This window comes from Sminthopsis crassicaudata, chromosome 4 (genome assembly GCF_048593235.1).
Source record: "Sminthopsis crassicaudata isolate SCR6 chromosome 4, ASM4859323v1, whole genome shotgun sequence".
NCBI classification, from domain to species: Eukaryota; Metazoa; Chordata; class Mammalia; order Dasyuromorphia; family Dasyuridae; genus Sminthopsis; species Sminthopsis crassicaudata.
Genome location: NC_133620.1, coordinates 162,012,763 through 162,034,122, shown reverse-complemented (window position 1 = coordinate 162,034,122; position 21,360 = coordinate 162,012,763). Strand labels below are relative to the sequence as shown.

At 33.5% G+C, this 21,360-nt stretch overlaps 1 protein-coding gene across 1 annotated transcript in view; it reads right to left on the bottom strand.

Annotated features, from left to right (window-relative positions):
- Positions 1-934: 934 nt before the first annotated feature.
- The window catches only part of AHI1 (Abelson helper integration site 1), a 227,732-nt gene continuing 207,306 nt past the window's right edge, over positions 935-21,360 (bottom strand). The window contains 1 exon segment of the mRNA XM_074309767.1: positions 935-1,005. Within this exon segment, the coding sequence (XP_074165868.1) occupies positions 971-1,005 (35 nt within the window). The 3' untranslated portion in view covers positions 935-970.

Sequence of the window (21,360 nt, the reverse complement as noted above, 5' to 3'; positions counted from 1 at the left end):
GGTAATTTTATAAAATTAAAAAAAAAAACCCAGCCCTTTAATTTTTACTTAAGGATGGAGAGAGTCAAAGATGGAGCATAATAGGGACAAAAGAGAAATCCAAACAAAATGTTCTAGTTCTATTTGAAGTAGAATACTTTCAGCGGTAGAAATCAGGGAAGGCAATCCAAAGTAGGTGACACAACAGCAAATCTTCAAAGAAAAGAAGGGTTTTGAAAAGAGGAGATGAGAAGGGAGATGGGTTCCACACATGGAGGATGGTTTGAACAAAAATAAAGAAGAGGAAAATCGTCTGTTTATTTTAGGGAACAGCTAGTTGTACAGTCTGGCTACAATGTAGAGTCATTTAAAGGGAATAATATGAAATAAAGCAAGAAAAGTAGGTTGGAACTGCTATTGATTCCAACCTACTTTTCTTGCTTTATTTCATATTACATATTCAGTAGCAGAGTGCTTTAAATACTAGACAACAGAATTTGTATTTTATCCCAGAAGCAACAGGAACCCCAGAAAGTTTTTGAGTGGGAGTGACCTAGTCAGATCTAGGCAATTTTCTTGAAGGTTTGGGGAAGACATTGTTTTGGTGGAAATAAGTTAGTGGGAATGAGAAGAGACTAACCAAAAATAATCATGGATGTACAGGTTCAGAGTCACTGTAGAGTATATAAGGGAAAGACCATATAGGATAGGTTAGGCTCAGTATTAGGAAAGCAACAGGAAGGAAGTAATTTCATAATTCATGATAGAATACACTTATGTTCAGAGGACAATTGACTTATTTGAGGCAAAATATTGTTAAATTTGTCCATGAATAAATTACTTTAATTTTAATTTACAGTTTTAAGGTCTTATTAAAAACTCTCAGAAACCAAGAAATTATAACTTAAAAGAGATAATTGTTGGATGAATGCAGAGGTAGCTCGGTGGCACTTACTGTATTGCAGGTGAATCTAAATGTGTGTCAGACAATTTAAGATCCCGAGACTTGCTGAGAACCTTTGACATCTGCAAAAGATGAAGAAGAAGAAAAAAAACAGCAGTAAGGTAAAAAAAGAAGGAAGATAATGAGGCCAGCATTTGTATGCTGAAAACCCAAGAGTTTCCTGAATGAGGAGAGAATATACCCATTTTGAAAAAGAATGTCTATCAGCTATGATATGTTCACTCCTATGTGGTTAAAAACAAGGAAACAGTTCTCCAAATTGAAACACTCTTTATAAATAAAATCAATTTTCAGGTGTGTGGCCAAAGAGGTGGGTCACAAATCTACTTGAATGACTCTAGGGACATTGAATTAACTTAATTTAAATGGTAAAGATTTCTAAATTTCTAAAAGAGTTCTGAAGTGATTTCTTAACATTGTACTGGTTAATTAAAAATATTTCAATTTCTCATTCACTTTGTGAAGTGGTAGATAGTATATTCTGTACACGATTTCCCTTTTGAAAAACATTTAATATTTACCAAAACCTAAGTCTGGGTTATAGTACATTAGCAAAGGCAAGAAATAAATTTACACTCTGGGAATAATCATTTGTCTTTTCTAACTTTCTCCCTTGATTTATATAGATTTGATCTGATTAGCAATTTTGCGGCTACTTATAATCTCAAGGTATTTTATTTATATATTTAATATCTTTTATAATTTATTTCTACATTTTGTTTTTTATGAATTAAGCAACTAGAAGATTTTTAGTCTTCATATAAGCCTGAATATTTTATTCTTATATTCCTAATTATTGTTTAGATACATTATTGATGTGCTTTATATTTCTAGACTACAATTTTATTTCTTCAAGTGCATGGCTAGGTCAAACTCAGCCTACTTAAACTGCTATTACTCAACTTAACTTTCAGTTTTATTGTGATGTCATCAAAATATTAATAAGAAACTTCACAGAATTGGATAAGAGAATAACATTTATATGGAATAACATATGACCCTAAAATTAAATTATAAGGGGGAAGGAGAAAGAAGGGAATTCTCATTGTATCCGATCTCAAGTTATACTAGCAATTATATGAGAAATACATACATACATACAAATGTAAAAAATATATATTTTATATACATACACACATGCATATACACATCTTTTTTGGCCAAATCCAGTTAGCTTTTTTTAAATCTCCATGCTTTTTGATCTCTCTGCTGCATCTGATATTGGCTATTGACTACCCTCACCTGGATTCTTTTTTAATTTTAGGTTCTTCATTGTTTTTTTTTTTTCCCTTTACTTGTCTGGTTGCTCATTTTTAAACTTAAACTAGTATTTTATTTTTTTTCAGTTATATATAAAGAAAATTTAAACATTTATTTTTGCAAGGAGTTTGAGTTCCAAATTTATTTCTCCCTCCCTTCCTTCCCTTCACCCTCCCCAAGACAGCAAACAATCTGATAAGAGGTTATCCATGTACAATTGTTTTAAACATATTTCTATAGTATCATCAGAAATATCAGCACAAAATGGAAAAACTACAAGAAAAAAAACCACTCCCAGAAGTGAAAACGGTGTACTTTAATTTGCATTTAGTCTCCATCATTCTTTCTTTGAATACAGATAACATTTTCTATCCCAAGTCTATTGAATTGTCTTGGATCACTATATTGCTGAGAAGAGCTAAGTCTGTCATAATTGATCATCACACAATGTTTATGTGTGTACAATATTCCCCTGGTTCTGCTCACTTCACTCAGCATCAGTTCATGTAAATCTTTCCAGACTTCTGAAATCAGTCTGTTGATCATTTCTTATAGAACAACAGTATTCCATTATATTCAAATATCAAAACTTATTCGGTCTTCCCCAATTGATGGGCATCCACTCAATTTCCAGTTCCTTTTGGCTGCTCCTTTTTAGTCTCTTGCTGGATCCTTATGCATAATTACAAGGTTTTGTCCATGCCTTCTCCTCTGATTCTACACAGAACTGCTAAAATGACATTTCTAAAGCACATGTCTCACAAAGACTCTCGAAAGATATCTCTATTTAATATATCCAAAACAGAATTTAATTTTTTCCCCACAAAATCTCCCATTTTATGAATTTCCCTATTACTTCCAAGGATATAAATATCCTCCTAATCACTAGGACTCAGCCTCTAAATCATCTTGGTTGTCTCATTTTTATATCCAATTGATAATATTTATGAAGCACTTAGCATAGAGCCAGGCACACAGCAGGTACTTAATAAATGCTTGTTCTCTTCTCGTCTCCTTCTGTTATATCTTCATATGCCTTATATATGCCTTCTTCTCTCCATTCACACATTCATGATAGTAGTTCAGACCCTCATTACCTCTCCCCTGGGCTATGGTAACAGTCTGATTTGCTCGCCTTGTCTCTCCCTATTTTAATCCACCCTCCACTCAACTATCAATATGACTTTCTTGGTGTGGGTCAGACCATGTCACACCTCTGCTCAATGAACTCTAATAGCTCCCTAGTGCTTTCATAATAAAATATCAAAAATCTCTTTGGAGTATACCCTTTGTCTTTTCTTAAATACCTCTCAATTCCCTCCATGCATCCCCACCCCAAGAATCCAACAATCTGGCTACACTGGTTTGCTTTTTGTTCTTCAAATTCTACAGCCAGATCATCACCCCATATATATGCATGTATTATATATGTATATATTCTTGTATATATCTAATTATTTGCTGTTGCTCTTTTTAAAATAAGCTTCTTGAAAGCAAAGGTGGGTTTTATGTTTCTTTGACTCCCTAATGATTAATACAGTTTTTGGCTCATGGTAAATGCTTTAAAATACACCTGAATGACTGCTCCAAAAGCTCCTAGGTTCCCTATAATCTTTAAGGTAAAATGCAAAATTTTCTAATTTATGTTTAGTCTAGTAAATAACAAGATATTTAATTAAGCACATATTATGTTCCATTTCCCGTGCTAAGTGCTGTGGAAATACAAAAATAAAAACAGTCCCTGTCTCCAGGAACATATAATCTAATATTCCCCACCTATATATGTATACACAAAAATATCATTATATATACATGCATAAATTCATGCATATACATGTATACACATACACACAAAACACTCATTGTTCCCCATCTATATATGTACATAGAAGATAAGGTATGTATATATACATAATACATATATATATGTATATATACATAATACACACACACACATATATATATATGTGTGTGTGTGTGTCAGTGTTTATACAAACCCATAGACACTCACACATACATGGAGGATAGCAAGGTATAAGCTTGGAAATGTAGGAGGGGGCCAGGTTATAAAAGGCTTTAAAAGCAAAACACAGGATCTTGTATTTGATCTGGAGGTCATAGGGAATCACTTGGATTTTGATGAATGGGAGCATCTGACATGGCTTTATCTGTGTTTTTGCAATTTCTTTGTGACAGCTGAGTGGAGGATGGATTGGAGATTTGAAGCTGGAAAACCAAGCAACAGGTTCTTGCAATGGTCCAGGCATGAGGTGACAAAGGCTCATACTAGAGTGATTGGCAACATCAGAGCAGAGAAAGGGGATTATTCTAGAGATGTTGTAAAGATAAAAATCAACAAGACTTAACCACAGATTAGATATGAAAGATGAAAGTCAAAGCTCTTTATAATCTACCTCAAGCCTACACTGTCAAACATATATGACTTATCTTCATGCACTCTATAGTCAAGTCAAATTGGTTCCTTACTGTTCCCCATTTATGACATTCTGTGCCTTTGCAAACATTGGCTGAATCCTTTCTCCCCAGTTAGTGGATGTGTTTTCCCTCAAGGCTTAGACTGTGCTCTTCTTACTTGACTGCCCCACTCACATCCCTCAAGCTTCTAGTGGGCAGAGAATGTCTTATTTTATCTTTGCTTCCCCAATCTGGAACACAAATGCTTGTTGATGGACATGACATCCTTTTAAAAACTGTATGTTGAGAATTCTGATTTTACTTCACCTCTATTTCTCAATATAGTCTTTCCCTCTCAGAAAACCATCACTACTAATAAAGCATAAACAATAAAAAAGAAAAAGAGAACATAAACTTTGAACAAAACTATCATATTAGCCACATATGACATCACAGGCCCACACCCCTACCTGCACCTGTAAAGGGAGAGAGGTATATTCTCAAATCTCCTTTTTTTGTTCCAAGCTATTTCATAGCATTCAGTTTCATTTGTTTTGTCATCCTTGTTTCTGACATTTACATCATTGTAGACAAACTGCGTATTGTTTCTCTGGTTCTACTCACTTTGCTTTGCCTCAGTTCTTACTATTGTTCCCAGGCCACTATGTTTCCATCAGATTTATTGTTTTTCACAGCATGGTAATATTCCATTCACATACTACAACTTGTTGAACATTCCTTGGTTGATGTGCAATTATTTTATTTACAGTTCTTTGCTACTATAAGACATGCAATTATGAACATTTTAGTGTACGTGACATATTGTGTGTCATAATGAGTTTTCTGGGTCAGAGGCCATGGGTTTTTTAATGACTCATTAATTCTAAATCAACATATATGAAATATAATTTTATAATAAATTAGTGTAGCTTGATTAGAATTTTTAATAAAGAGAAATAACTAGTTATTTCTTAACACTTCAGAATAGTTTCCTAAGAAAGCAAAATTAGCTACAGTAGCTAGTAAAAGTGTGAGAATTACTGATAAATGCTGCATATAACTTATGTAAAATTAACTACTTTATGAAAATCAGCTATTTAAAATTCGTACATTTAAACTGACAATGTTAAAGTCTTTAGATTTTACACAAAAATATACAGCATTTTGCAATGTTACTTGAGTAATTAATGCTTTTCTAGTGCCACTGTTTGCTTTTTCTTTTTAAATTTTCTCTGTTCACAGATATTGGCAAATTATTCCTTATAATATCTGCATGAATACCTTTAGCTCATCATTGAAAATATATTGGGTTTTCCCAAGCCACAACTGAATATTATTTTAAGAGTACTATTTTTATAATATATTTTAAAATAAATGAAATGTAACCTTGCTGGTAAAAAATATATGGAAATAATAAATCTTGATTACATGTATAAAGATTTATGTATTTTACTTCATTAATGAAGTTGATCTGAATTTATTTAAAATTAAAATAAAGCATTGCTCATGAAACATTCAAAAATAGAAAGCACAGATTGGAAAACATTTATTTTTGGTTTCCATTATAGCAACAAATGTTAAGAACCACCAAAAATTTATTTACAAGCATATAAATTGTTAAATTGCTTTTACTTTTCTTCCAGAAATATTTATGAAATATGTTCAAAACATGACAATCATACCATTAAAGTGAATAATCTCTGTTCTTTACATGATTTCTACCTCCTTGGTAGTGGTAAGACAAGCCTCTTCTATCTAATTCTGTATTTTTGAAGAGTTTGCAAAATTTTAATTTTGGAAGTCTGTGGGAAGACACACACTTTGATTGCACTTTTTGGAAGTTGTGAATTTGTCTTGCATTCTGGAAAGCAATTTGGAGCTATTCCCTAAAAGTAATTAAACTGTATATACTGTATGATTCAATGATACTATTTCTAAACTTTATACTCTAAAAGATTCAAAGAAAGAAGAGAAAAACCCATATGTGTGTGTCTGTGTGCATATATGTGTATATATTTGTATAAAAGATTTAAAGTACCTCTTTTTGTTGTAGTAAAGAACTAGAAAGTAGGATGTACCCATCATTTGGGGAATGGTTGAAAAAAAAGTATATGAATATAAAACATTATTGTATCATAAGACATGATGACAGTAATAATATCAGAGAAATCTGAAGGAAGTGATCAGAACCAGGTGAACAACTGAAACAGCAAACTACATTATAAAGACAACTTTGAAAGACTTAAGAACTTTAGTCAAAGAAATGACCAATGATGACTCCAGATATCCGATGGTGAAGTATTCTAGCCAATACCTGATATAGAAATATAGTTATAGAATGATATATACATTTTTGCACATGGAGAATGTATCAATTTACTTTGCTTGACTATGTTATGTATTACAAGATTATGATTTCCTTTTATTTTATTGGGGAAAGAAGGGATTTGGCAGAAAGTGGAGAAGTAATGATACTATTGTCAAAAAACATGAAAAGAAACCAAAAAATGGTCATTGAAGCATATTTTGAAATTTCCTATATAGATCACAGTGTGGATCTTTATCCCAATTCCCACTCAAAGAAGAGTGGGATCCTGAAGCAAGGTTATGTCTCTACTACAAAGTCTTAGGAATACCTCCGAAAGTAGGGAGCAATTCTTAAATGCCAGTTGCTTGAGCCCTCATTGTTGGCTTATCCCCTCCCTGTTCTACCCCATGCAAATGAGCAGTTTAGAATAATTTTTAGAAAGGCGTATTTACTTAGGTGCCACAGGAAGAACCAGTGTCACAAAACATGACTGTTTTTCCACCATTGTCTCTGACATAGTTTCCTACAAATATAGAGTCTAGGGGAAAGTGGGCTCAAGCTTAGCACAATGTAATAAAAGAAAATTGTTTCTTTACTGGGATGCTGGTGAAGGTATGAGTCTCGATCCAGTTCATTTTTGACTATGAGTACAGATGTTGCTATGAGTTAATTTGGAAATGCCTCCAGCACACCAATGGGAAGATAGTCCAATATCCTCCAGACCCTTCAAAGTTTGCAAAGTCCTCTCCTGGCTAAGGAGAACAAGCTGGAAGCTAGGTAGGCAAAGGTCAAAGCTGAAGCATCTCCTTCCCCCTAAATAGTTCCTTTCTAAGGAAGATCGCAGTTGTTCCAAGCTCTAGAAATGACTTCAGTTCTAAAACAGCTTGGTAATTTACAGATGACTTTTGGGACATGACCAAATTTCCTTACCCTATTGGAACACCATTTCTATGCAATGTTATCCTAATACTGAAGTTTTTTTTTTTTTTTTGTATTTAATCTAGAGTCTATAATTGAGATTGATTTTTTTTTCATTTTCTTTATGTGAGGCAACATGTCTAGATTGGGTAAATCAATCAAATCCAGCCTTAGACATAGAAGATAACAGAAGGGAAGCTCATCAGGAATTACAGGTGCATGATAGTTCTGAAGTAACATGCCAAATTAAAAAAATAGCAAATTGTATATAATGGAGATTTTCTTTATACCTGTAATCTTTTCCTATTCTACTTTGTAAGAAGAACTGTTCCCTTTTTGTGAGTGCATTAAATTTAAAACAACAAAAAATATTAAATTTCTGAAGCTGACATCATTTTATCTATTAAGAGAGGAAAAGTATTAAGATTGGCAAAGTAGTAATAATGGATTTGGAATTCAAAAAAACATTACTTTCTACTTGGAGTTATCTTGGGCAAGTTCAGTACACCTTTTGAGAACTATTCATTTGTTAAATAGGAATTAATGTGATTTAAAAAATGAATACAATGAATTTGTGACAGTATCTGGTTTACTATAGAAAAATTGTTTGTTAAAGCTTGTTTGTTCCCAATATTTTTAAAAACAAAGGTTCTGACAAAGGTCTCATTTCCAAAATATATAGAGAACTGACCATAATTTATAAGAAACCGAACCATTCTCCAATTGATAAATGGTCAAGGGATATGAACAGACAATTCTCAGAGGAAGAAATTGAAACTATATCCACTCACATGAAAGAGTGTTCCAAATCACTACTGATCAGAGAAATGCAAATTAAGACCACTCTGAGATACCACTACACACCTGTCAGATTGGCTAAGATGACAGGAACAAATAATGATAAATGTTGGAGGGGATGTGGGGAAATTGGGACACTAATACATTGCTGGTGGAGTTGCGAAAGAATCCAGCCATTCTGGAGAGCAATCTGGAATTATGCCCAAAAAGTTATCAAACTGTGCATACCCTTTGACCCAGCAGCGCTACTACTGGGATTATATCCCAAAGAAATACTAAAGAGCGGAAAGAGACCTATATGTGCCAAAATGTTTGTGGCAGCTCTTTTTGTTGTAGCTAGAAACTGGAAGATGAATGGATGTCCATCAGTTGGAGAATGGTTGGGTAAATTGTAGTATATGAAGGTTATGGAATATTATTGCTCTATAAGAAATGACCAGCAGGAGGAATATAGAGAGGCCTGGAGAGACTTAAATCAACTGATGCTGAGTGAAATGAGCAGAACCAGAAGATCACTGTACACTTCAACAACAATACTGTATGAGGATGTATTCTGATGGAAGTGGAAATCTTCAACATAAAGAAGATCCAACTCACTTCCAGTTGATCAATGATGGACAGAGGTAGCTACACCCAGAGAAGGAACACTGGGAAGTGAATGTAAATTGTTAGCACTAATATCTGTCTGCCCAGGTTGCATGTACCTTCGGATTCTAATGTTTATTGTGCAACAAGAAAATGATATTCACACACATATATTGTACCTAGACTATATTGTAACACATGTAAAATGTATGGTATTGCCTGTCATCGGGGGGAAGGAATAGAGGGAGGGGGGTAATTTGGAAAAATGAATACAAGGGATAATATTATAAAAAAAATATATATATAATAAAAAAAATTAAAAAAAAAAAAAGCTTGTTTGTTCCCATCCCATATTTTTTTTAAATCAAGTCATCTTGTTTATATATTTAAACATTAAAAAAACCCAAAACTAGTCATATAAGTTTGTAGTTGTCATCTTTTGATAGTGATACAGTCTGCAATTACCTAGCAATCTTAAAAAATCTTTACAATAGCTTTTTATTTTTCCAAATATATGCAAAGATAGTTTTCAACATTCACTTTTGCAAAACTCTGTGTTCCAAATTTTTCTCCTTCCTTTCCTTCTTCCCTCTTCTCTTATATAACAAGTAATCCAATATAGGTTAAACATGTGCAATTCTTCTAAACATATTTCCATATTTGTCATGCTGTGCAAGAAAAATAAAATCAAAAGGGAAAAAATGAAAAAAAATCAAGCAAACAAAAAAGTAAAAATATTATGCTTTGATCTGCATTCAATCTCCATAGTTCCCTCTCTGGTCATGGGTGGCTCTTTCCATCACAAGACTACTGCAATTCCCTTGAATCACCTCATAACTGAAAAGAGCCATGTCCATCACAGTTGATCATCACATAATTTTGTTTCTATGTACAATGTCCCTTTGGTTCTACTTCACTTTGCATCAGTTCATGTAAATCTTTCTAGGCTTTTCTGAAATCAGCATGCTCATTATTTCTTTTAGAACAATAATATTCCATAACATTCATATACCATAACTTATACAACCATTCCTCTGCTCAGTGGGCATCTACTCAATTTTCTGTTCCTTGTCACTATAAAAAGGGCTGCTACATTTTTGTATATTTGAGTCCTTTCCCATTTTTTATGATTTCTTTGGGATACAAACCCAATAGGTACACAGCTAGATAAGAGCATGTAGTTTGGGCATAGTTCCAAATTGTCTACAGAATGGTTCCATCAGTTCACAACCACCAACAATGTATTAGTGTCCCAGTTTTCTCACATCCCCTCTAAGATTTATCATTATTGTTTCCTGTCATCTTAGCCAATCTGAGAGATATAAAGTGATAACTCAGAGTTGTCTAAATTTGTATTTCTCTAATCAATAGTGATTTTTTTTCATAAGACTAAAATGGCTTTAATTTCTTCTGAAAATTGTTCATATCCTTTGACCATTTATTAATTGGGGAATGGCTTTCATTCTTAAAATTTTGAATCCATTCTCTACATATTTGTGAAATGAGACCTTTATTAGAAACATGTTTTGTGTCAACTCCCTCCTTCCCCCCGCTTTCTGCTTTCCTTCTAATCTTGGCTATACTGGTTTTGTTTGTACAAAATCTTTTTATAATTTAATGTAATCAAAATTATCCACTTTGCATTTTTTATAATGTTCTTTGGTGATAAATTCCACCTTTTTGCAGACTATCCCTTGTTCTCCTAAAGTATCACTTTTGTTTTTGTCTAAATCACAATTCCATTTAGACCTTATTTTGGTATGGGGCTTAGATGTTGGTCAATACCTCGTTTCTATCATACTATTTTCCAGTTCTCTCAGCAATTTCTGTGAAATAGTGAGTTCTTATTTCAGAAGCTGAAGTCTTTGGATTTATCAAATACTTTATAAACCTATCCTATTCCACTGATCACTATTCTATTTCTTAGCCAGTACGGATTTTTTTTTTTTTTCTGACTGCTGCTTTATAATTTAGTTTTAAGTCTGGTATAGGCAGGCCATCTTTGCTTGCTTTTTTTTACTTCATGTAAAAATTCTTGACATTTTGTTCTTCCAGATAAATTATTTTTTCTAAATCTGTAAAGTAATAACTTGGCAGTTTGATTGGTATGGCATCTTTTGGAATATTTTTGATATGTCTTGAAAATTGACCCCTGAGTGCCTTTAAAGGTTATCCATCTTTCATGTGAAATTCATATGGATTTTTTCCCCATGTATTTGGTCAGATCCAGCTAATCTGGTCAACTTCATCCTTTTAAGTGCCATTCTTATTTTTTCAATGATAAAAATAAATTGCTATTAAGGAGTTGGCAAATATGTTACAATTAATGTCTATTTGAAGTACTTTCTATTTTATCCAGTCTTGGTATAATTAAGGCATTCAACAAGCACTTTATAAATACCTACTATGTGCCAGATTCTGTGCTGAGTATATAAAAACAAAAAAAAAAGTTCAGTACTCTTCTTCAAGGACCTATATTCTACAGGTAGAGAATGATCTGTTTCAGCTGGATCTCAACCCAAACTTCCTGCAGATTCATTTTCATTTTTTCCTTGTAATGCTTTTTGCCTGTCATATAAGATGATACTATTAATAATATGCCTGTCATATATTATTCACAACATGCCTGTCATATTAAATGATATTAATTCACAATATTTTGTCATCTACTTTCATAACTTTTTTCAAATATGCCCATATAATGTTGCTTTTAGATAACCATGTTTCTTTGAGACATGAGAACAAATATTTGCTGATGGCTTTCTGGGGTCATTTGGCTTTGTTGTGGTAATTAAGATGGTTTAAATTCCTAAATGGTGATATGAGGTAATGTCTTTATTAAATTTCCATTTTTTTCTGAGTCAAGATGCTTTATTTCCCCAGAATGAAGGTAAGACTTATACACACACACACATACACATATATATATATATATATATATACATGTATGTATACACATACATATATATGCATATACATACATACAACAAAGGCAATGTTTGATATACATATGTATATACATATATATGTATGTATATATATAAATATGAAATTAAGGCAAGACTTTATATACACATATTATATATGTGTGTATAGCATTACACACATTGATTGTATGACATGAGAGACACTGGCACAGGATCATCCTGCATGGTGTGCTCTCATCAGAGAAGATCTGCATTATGAGTAAAGAAGAATTGAATTAGCTCAGAAGAAACAAAAGATGCACAGTTAGAGAATCTATCCCAAATTTTCATAGAGACTATTTGTGTCTGACCTCTGGCAGAGTTCTGAGCTCCTGTTGGTCTGATCAGCCACAGTTGGATACATTAATTTGGCTCTAACATACTGATGTCATTTTGGTCTTCTTTAAGAACCAAGGATAACAAACCAAACAACATTTAAAAAGTAATATCCACTTTTTTAGCAATTGATACTTCCAAAATGAAGATAATAATAATAGCTGGATTCTCTTCTATGAATACCTCAAAATTATGATAATTTTTATCATTTAGTAGACCAATATTTGGAATGTATTTCAGAGAGAATAAAGGAAGAATTCCTGATTCATGTTGTAAGTAATGGTAGTGACTCTCTTGCCAAGAAGGGAAATTTAAAAAAAATTCTAAAATGCAAACTTTGCCAATGGCTAATTTTTTTTTTCACAGTAGAAATTCAATATACAATTCTGTTTTGTTTTACATTTCTTCTTGATCCATTTATTTTAGCTTGCAGCTGAATAAAAATTTTCCCTGGCATGAGATAAAACATTCCTATTAACAATGTTGACAGGTAAATGTGTTGATGCTGCTTGAATGACTAACATGGGGTGGAGTTCACAACTCTTAAGAAAAGCCATTAATCTGACAATTCTGCTAGTTCAGGACTTAGAGGATGAAGTATTATTGTAAATATAAATGAATGAATTTTGATTGAAAATAGATGTTACTATAAAAGAAGTCAAGCAAAGAAAAAGCTTTGAACAACTTTTGTTACCAATGTAGTTTGAGATTTGCCAAAGGAAACTGAAAGAGAGAATACTGGACTATTTTATATGCTTCCCTTTATCCAAGAAAATAAATTTATTTTTTAAAAAGAGGCAAAAACAATATGACTGGTCCCTCATATCATAATTTATATCATTATCAAAATATCATTTGGATAAAAATTTTCTATCATTTCCTTGACTAGAACATAGTAAGTACTATAGAAATACTTAATTCCCCTTTGAGAGATTTGGAAGTTTTCATTCTAATTTGGAAACATTTGATATACTAGAAATTGATGCTAATTCTAATAATAATATTAATAGTAACGGGTCTTCTTGCTCTGGAAAAAAAAATCTTAGCCCTAAAATCCTGCTTTCCTGTGCTTGTGCTTGTGCCTCCCTTTATATCTCAGTGTTGGAGTTAAATCTCAAAGACCTTTAGTTGCAGAGAAGATGCCTATTTTTATTGGATCACTGCATAAATCTTCTAGGGAACAAAGATAGAAGTCAGAAGACATAAATATTATGATGTATAATGAAATTTTATATTCACATATAATGCCTGAGAAGATGACATGGGGTTATGATCTAAAACTATAGTGGTTTTTCCAGCCCAAATTATATGCAAGTTCCTCTCTATACAAAAACTGAAATTCTATATAACAAAAAAACATTGAAAATAAAATTCTGCTACAGTTTAACCCACTGGCACATAGTGGAACTTTAAAGTTCTTGCTTGGTCATCAGATAAAGCAACCAACAAAGGTTGGCATATTATCATCTCATATTATTATCCTCTGGAATAAAGGGAGGAAAGGACTTTTTAAGTTGGCATGGGGGAATGCATATTCCTCAATGAGAAATAACTCACCCTCTATCCCACCAACAAACTCTAGTAAACAAAGGTAGGATATGTTTTCCTAGAAGGGAACCATACTGATCCTCAGAAGGGAAATTTCCTAGCCAAAAACAGTCCTAAACTAATTTATTGCTGAAAAATAATCTCATTTTTCTTGGAACATCCAATATGTAGGTAAGTTATCTTCCTTCTATTTTTCCTTTAGATAAGATACAGTGGGAACATTGTATGGTGGGCCATTTCCCCATTTACAAAAAAAACAAAAAACAAAAAAAAAAAACACCTGCTTTGATAAAAGAGGAGCAACTATGAAGATTAGGAGCATTAAATACAAGCAATTTTAAAATTAAATGAGTAATAAATGTATTTTAACAGAAACTTTTATTACATATATATATATATCTTATTTCATAGCAATGTATTGAAATATAGTTGTTATCTTTTATATTTCTTGAAGAACTTACATTGACAGTTTTATGTTGTAATTAAAAACCATGATGACCTAATGTGGCTCTGGAGTTAAGAAATTCAAGATGCAGGAAGCAAAGGTTTGCATACAGTTAATTCATCATGTAAACAAAATAAGCAGCAGCCAAGGGATATAGCTTAATTTTATTAGGGTACATTTCATATTTGGCTATTATCCTCAGGCACACACAAATGGACTTGCCTTTGTCTGAAACTGTGATTCATGGATATGTTATTAAAATGCAGGAATCAACCATAACATATATTCCCACTATTGCTATTCATGCTGTTTGCATTTAACCCAAAGATATGATAGCACATTATCAGTAACAGAATCTTGGAACTGCAAAAGACTTCAATTTGAGGCAATGAAACATATCCTACTCCAACTTTGCATCATTTCAGATAAAGTACTTGGAAAAGAAAGGTGCTATTAAAGTGGTGAGTGATTCTAGAAAATAATTCTTGAACAAACTGGCTCTTTGCCACATCACTATTTTATGTATAATTTTTCCAAGCCTATAGTTACCTGACACTTCCCCTGAATTGTTCATCCAGTTCTTAGCTCCCTTTCGTGCAAAAGAAAATATAGAGAATATAAAGAATAGTGAGAATATAAAGAAAAATGAAATCCATTTATTCCAAGAACTTTCCCCTTTATATCATGTAACAAAAACAATACTGAGCACATGGGATCACATAAACAACTTGCTATTGTATGTAGTTTGTCGCCTGGTATCACTCTTCCACCTGCTATCACTCTGCTTCAATCTCAACACAGGTTGTCACTGCCTCCTGACTTCTTAGGAAGACTGAGAGCCCTTACGGAAGATGGGGAACTGGACCAGACACTGTTAGCAGGTTCCCTCTGGACCGAAGGGTCTTATACCTCACCCAGAGTTTCCCCACTGACTGTGACCCTCTACACATATGTATGTGTGTGTATATCTACATTAATACATACAAGTATAATGTATATAATGTATATATAGATATGTGTATGTGTATGTGTGCATATAAAGATATATATTTAGAAATGCATTATATATACACATATATATTTATTTAAATATGCATATCTGATATATTTTTATAAAGTTGTCTTTTCATACTAGAATGTAAATTCCTGGATGGCAGGATCTGTTTCATTTGTCTGTTTCCCCAGTACCTAGTACATGGGTTGGGAAATAGGAGGTACTTCACAAATACTTTTTGGACTATCAGTGTGGATTAAGAGCTTAAGAAAAGAGTTTCAGATATAGCACTGAAAGACAAAATAACTGGTTCTGAGAGCAATAGCTACTGCCACTATCTACAATCCAGAAAATAAATGCTACATGGGAAGATCTCTCAACTCCTGTGTTTCATATGTATAACAGATTAAAGAGAAGTCAGAAATATTTGGGTTCATTTTTGGAAACACTATCATAAAATTCAGCTTTTAGGTTTTTAAGTACAAATAGATCTGAACAGATCATTATTTGGACTCATTATGATATTTCTAATATTCTGTGTACCTGTTATGGAAAAAGTCATAAATGAACATCATTGACAAGGGAACACAGCACAAACTGTGTTAACTAAACAGTTTGCTAGGACTATTATGAAGTTGTTGATTATTTGTAGGATATAAAAATACTGTTCAAAGTAAAAAGTTTGATCATGGAAATAAGTTGTTAAATCTAGACCCATAGAAATTTAGTAAGCACTAGGTGGAAAGAATGGAAAACGACCTATCCTTGAATTATCATGTAGTGTAAGAGCAAGTTTCCATACTTCTAAATCCAATTTTTTGCTCTGGGAACTTCTGAGTTATCTGAACTCATCTTCTTTCTTTTATATCTTTGAGTAGAGGGGATGAAGATCTTCATGCGGTAGCTAAGATAAATTGATAAATTGTGGAACCCCTTTGCAGAGAACTTTACACCTAATGGATAAATTTAGGGACAGGATAGAGATTTTGAATTAAATTGGAGAAGTTTTCAAAATAAATGTAAATAAATTCTCTTAAGCTTCATGTGGCTAGAATGAAATATGAGGTTCCATGAGGTCTTGAGATCATATCATCATAAATTCAGAGCGAGGAGATTATCTAGCTCACTCGCCTAGTTTAATAGATGAAGAAATTGATCCCCTTAGGGGTTGAAGCTCTAAGCCACACAAATAGTAAGGAACACTATTAGGATTTCATCTCAAGTCCTCAAAGCCCCCAAAACACTTTATTTCCCTGATACCATGCTAATCATTGTATTTCTTACAGCATTCTGCCTACATCCCCCCATTTTTACCTACATTGTGATACCAGAAATCTCCCATAAGCCTCCTTTCATGAAACATATTTTTGGGAGGTTCATTCTCAGACACATGGGAACAAGGCCAATGTATTTTTGTTTTTAAGTCATTAAGTAAGCTGTAATGGCTCTAATCCAATTTTGATTTGGCTCTACCTTTATAAATTCTGTTGTGTTAAGTTGCTCTGACCTTTGTGAATTAATCTTGGTTTCATTCATGTGTCTCTATGGCCCTTGCCTGTGGATCTTTCTTTTGAGGGTCAAAAGATTCCTTTGTTACTGATACAGTATAGATCTAAATGCATTTCTTAAAAAAATGTGTATGAAGGAACTCTAAATATTTAATAGAACTTTTAAATAGTCCCTAAATATTTACAAATCATGGAAAAGAATAACTAAGAAGAGGAAGCACATTTGATTATTATATCCTCTCTAGGGAACTTCTTCAAATCCATCAAAATGAACAGTTATCAATGTAAATTTATCTGAAACAATAAAATTTCTGAAAACTTTGGGTTACTGTCCTTGAAGGTAAATCATCATTAATGTTCAATCCTTTATGCATGTTTATATCCCAGAGGTCTGTCCTCGGCCCTCTTTTCTTCTCTTATAAAGAGAATATAAATTCTCTTTTTGATCTCAGTAGCTCATTCAGCTTTAATTATCATCACTAATCAGATAATTCTATATAACCAGTCCTCATCTTTTTTCTGAATTCCAATCATGAATCTAACTATCCAACATTTCTACCTGGATACCTCTCTCTACAATGGATCTAAAGCTAAATTAAAAAAAAAAATAGAACTCTTATCTTTTCCTGTAAATCTATCCCTCTTCCTAACTTTCTTAAGTTCAGTTAAGTCTCTTCTTCTAGTACCCAAGATTTACAAACTTGGAATCATCCTCTATACTTTTCTCTCCCTTAATGTTGTACCTTCCCCAGGCTCCTGCACAACCATATTCAGTTTCCAAATTGTGCCCACTCTGCTTCTACAATATTGCTCCATATCTATGCTCTTCTGTCTCTTTACAGTCATTATGCTGGTCCAAGCCATCATTTCTTGCCTGGATTACCTCAGTAGCCTCCTTATTGGTCTCCTTGCTTCTAATTTCTCTCCTAAACTGATTTTCTAAAAATGCAATTCTAAATATGCCACTTCCTGCTCAAAAAGTTCACCTTTACATCAAAGTTAAAATATCAATCACTGTAATAGGAATTTAAGCCCCTTATAATCTAGCTCTACTCTATCTATCCAGACACTTCTTGCTACTTTTCCTCATGTACTTTATATTAACCTCTTTCTGTCCTGCTTCCTATCCTCATCCCTACCCCAACCTCCATGACATTCTAGCTTCCTGCCTTTGTCCAAACCATTTCCCCTTGCCTAAAATGCTCCTTAACATTCTTCTCTTGGAATCCTGGCTCACATTACATATCAATTCAGTATGTGGCTTGACTGATTCTCGGTTGATAGAGCTGTTCCCCCAGAAATTACTTTGTATTTATTTTCTATACATATTATATTTACTGTTCTATGTATTATAATCTATGTATCGATAACTTAGTAAAATGTTTCTTGAGGAAGAAATTGCTTATCTTTGCATTTGTTGTTGTTGTTTCATTCTTTGACTTTCTATGATCCCATATGGGGTCTTGGCAAACATAAACCCTTTCCTTCTCAAGCTCATTTTACAGGTGAGGAAACTGAGGCAAGCATGTGAAGTGACTTGCTCAGGATTGTTGTTCAGTCTTTAATTTTGAAGAGGACCAATGACATCAGGGGGTGATGTCTTGACTTTCATGTGAATTAGATTTAAATAAGACTGAACTGCACAAAGTTGTCAAGCCCAGTCTCTTTTCCAGAGTCATCAAGACCAAAGTCAAGATGAGTGGTGATGCACCAAGATGTAGTGGATGACTTTGTTGTCTTTAATGTCTGACCAAGCTCTAAATGCTTGTTTTAGAGTCTGTTTAAATTGCCCACATGACCATTCTCATCCACCTGTTCCACTGGGGAAGTCTTCACATGCTTGGAGTAGACACCCCTTCACTTATTGATGGGTTTGATACCAGTTGGTTACCCTCCACCTGGTTTAGCTCTTTAGGATATGGCTACTACGCAAGCTACAAGTTCTTGGAATTACATGTTAGAATTGGAGCGAATCAGGTGAACACCAAATGTGGAAAAAAAAAAGGAACCCCAAACTTTCACTCTAGAGATACTAGTACTCCTTGAACATCCCCACCCTTCCCCAGCTAATAAATGTTTAAAACCAGATTTGAACTCAGGCCTACCTGACTCTATGCTTGGCGCTCTATCCATTCTGCTCCCTAGTTGCCTTTTAATTTTCATACCTAGCACTAAATCATAGTACTAGTCATATAGTAGGCTTTTAGTAAATATTTATTGTTGAATTAAATTAAATCAAAGTGCACACTAAAGCTAATTTTGATTCAATATTCAAAAAAAAATCCAAAGCCTTTCATATTCTGACAATTTTAAGTACAAAATATAATTCCTTTTAACAGTAGAAAGCATATTAGTTTTGAAATCTGAAAAATCTATCTACACTAAAAGTAAGACCCTGGGCATGTCAAAGCCTTCTTTACCTGTAAGCAAGGAGATATTTGCATTACCTACTCACTGGGTGGTTTGGAGAAAAGTGCTTTGTAAACTCTATAAAGTACTACATAAATGCAAATCATCTTGGAAAGTCTTTTGTGAGTATTTTTATTTGGACAATACTAGGGTTATTTGCAAAAATGCTGAAGGATGTAAATATCAGCTTTTCTGTAAGGCCTAGAAATAACTTTAAATTTTATTTACCAATGATTTTTTAGGATTGTATCTCTGCAGGATGCAGTGTTTTGTGTGTATGTGTGTGTGTGCGCTCCTGCACATCTTTTGAAAAAGAGGTTGACAGAGAGCTTTGCTAATCTGTTGATACTTGGGGGAATTAAAAATAAGGTCTGACAAAAGTAAGCAGACTTGGAGACAGAAGATCTAGATTTCAATCCTGGCTCCAACTTAACTAGAGAAGGGCAATCCTTTAATCTGTGAACCTTGGTATCTGCATTTGTAAAATGGTGATAAGAATAATTGGAGTATTTACCACTCAGGGCACTTCTGGGAAAAATGCTTGGTAAATCATGAAGCACTATAGCCTATGATATAGCCTATGAATTATCATTATTACTAAAAAGCTGAATTTTAAATTTCCTCCCTAAGAGCAGATAACTAAGGTTATATTTAATATACAACAAAGCAAAAACCTCAAAGGGAAAACTAGCCAAGCCCTATCAGCCCTACTTTCTTCAAAGCTCTTGAATTTCTGTCCTTCCTTCCAGATAGCATCAATACTTTCTCCGCTGTTTATCAGACTAGTAGTTAAAGGCTCCTCCATATAAAATCTGGAATGAACCTTCAGGCAAACACTCTGCTTCATTTCCATAGCCCTTCCCACCTGCCTTGGCAAAGGTTTCTGAAGATTTAGGGTATTTAACTCTCTGTCTGCTAACTTCAGGAGCTTGGGCCTTGGTGGAATCCCTTTTAGTCTCCTCCCCTCTATATCTCAAATAGTAGATTTGCCAGAACATATGTGCTGTTCTCAGCCACCAGCCTTTCAATGAAATCAATGCAATGTTGGAAGGTACCTGGCACATTCAGCAGGAGAGCAGGTGTGTTCCACTTGGACGAACTTTTAAGACTTGGCAGCTGCCAAGCTGTTACAAGATATAATTTTGCTTTTTAATCTTGAGTTTGTGTAGAAAGAAAAAAAACTACCAAGTTTTTATAGGAATTTAAGGAGTACAGTTCTGGAATATTATGTCAAGAAGGTCAGAAATCATGAAAAAAAATGCAAAATAAGAGTGAGAAAGAGAGAAAAAGAGTGTATGTGAGTCAGAGAGACAGAGACAAACACTAGGCACAGACACAAAGAGAGACCCACAGAGAACTAGATAATGGTACAAATTATGTTTCATAGTTTTGAAAGGTTAGTTTTAATAGCAAAGCACTAGAGTCAAGAGTCAAGGGAACTGGGTTCTAATCTTAACCCTAACTAGTTGAGAGACTGGGAAAAGTCACTTAAGTCTCTGCTCCTCTGAAACAAAACCTATTTTACTGAAGTAACTAAATACAAAGTATCCTCAGAATTTTAGTATAGTTTTAAGCTTTACCAGCTTAAATAGCTATTTTGATATTTAATGGCTTGCATAGCTTTTAAAGTTTAAAACTGCACTAAGACTTTGGGGACACCCAGCATATGATCATATGTGATTCTCATCATGCTGAAAAGATCAGTCACACATTTATTAAGGTCTTGGCTCTAAGCCCTCATGACTCACTATATTCTTGAGGTCTTTGGTTATTTGGCATAATAACAAGAGTTCTCATGGACTTTCTTTTACATATGTACAGCTCTGCTATCTTCTTAAAACTTTTTCCTGCCTAGGAATATTATAGAGAAATAAAATTCTAAAGCTCAAAATCATTTTAGAGGCCCACTGATTTCCCTTGTATTATT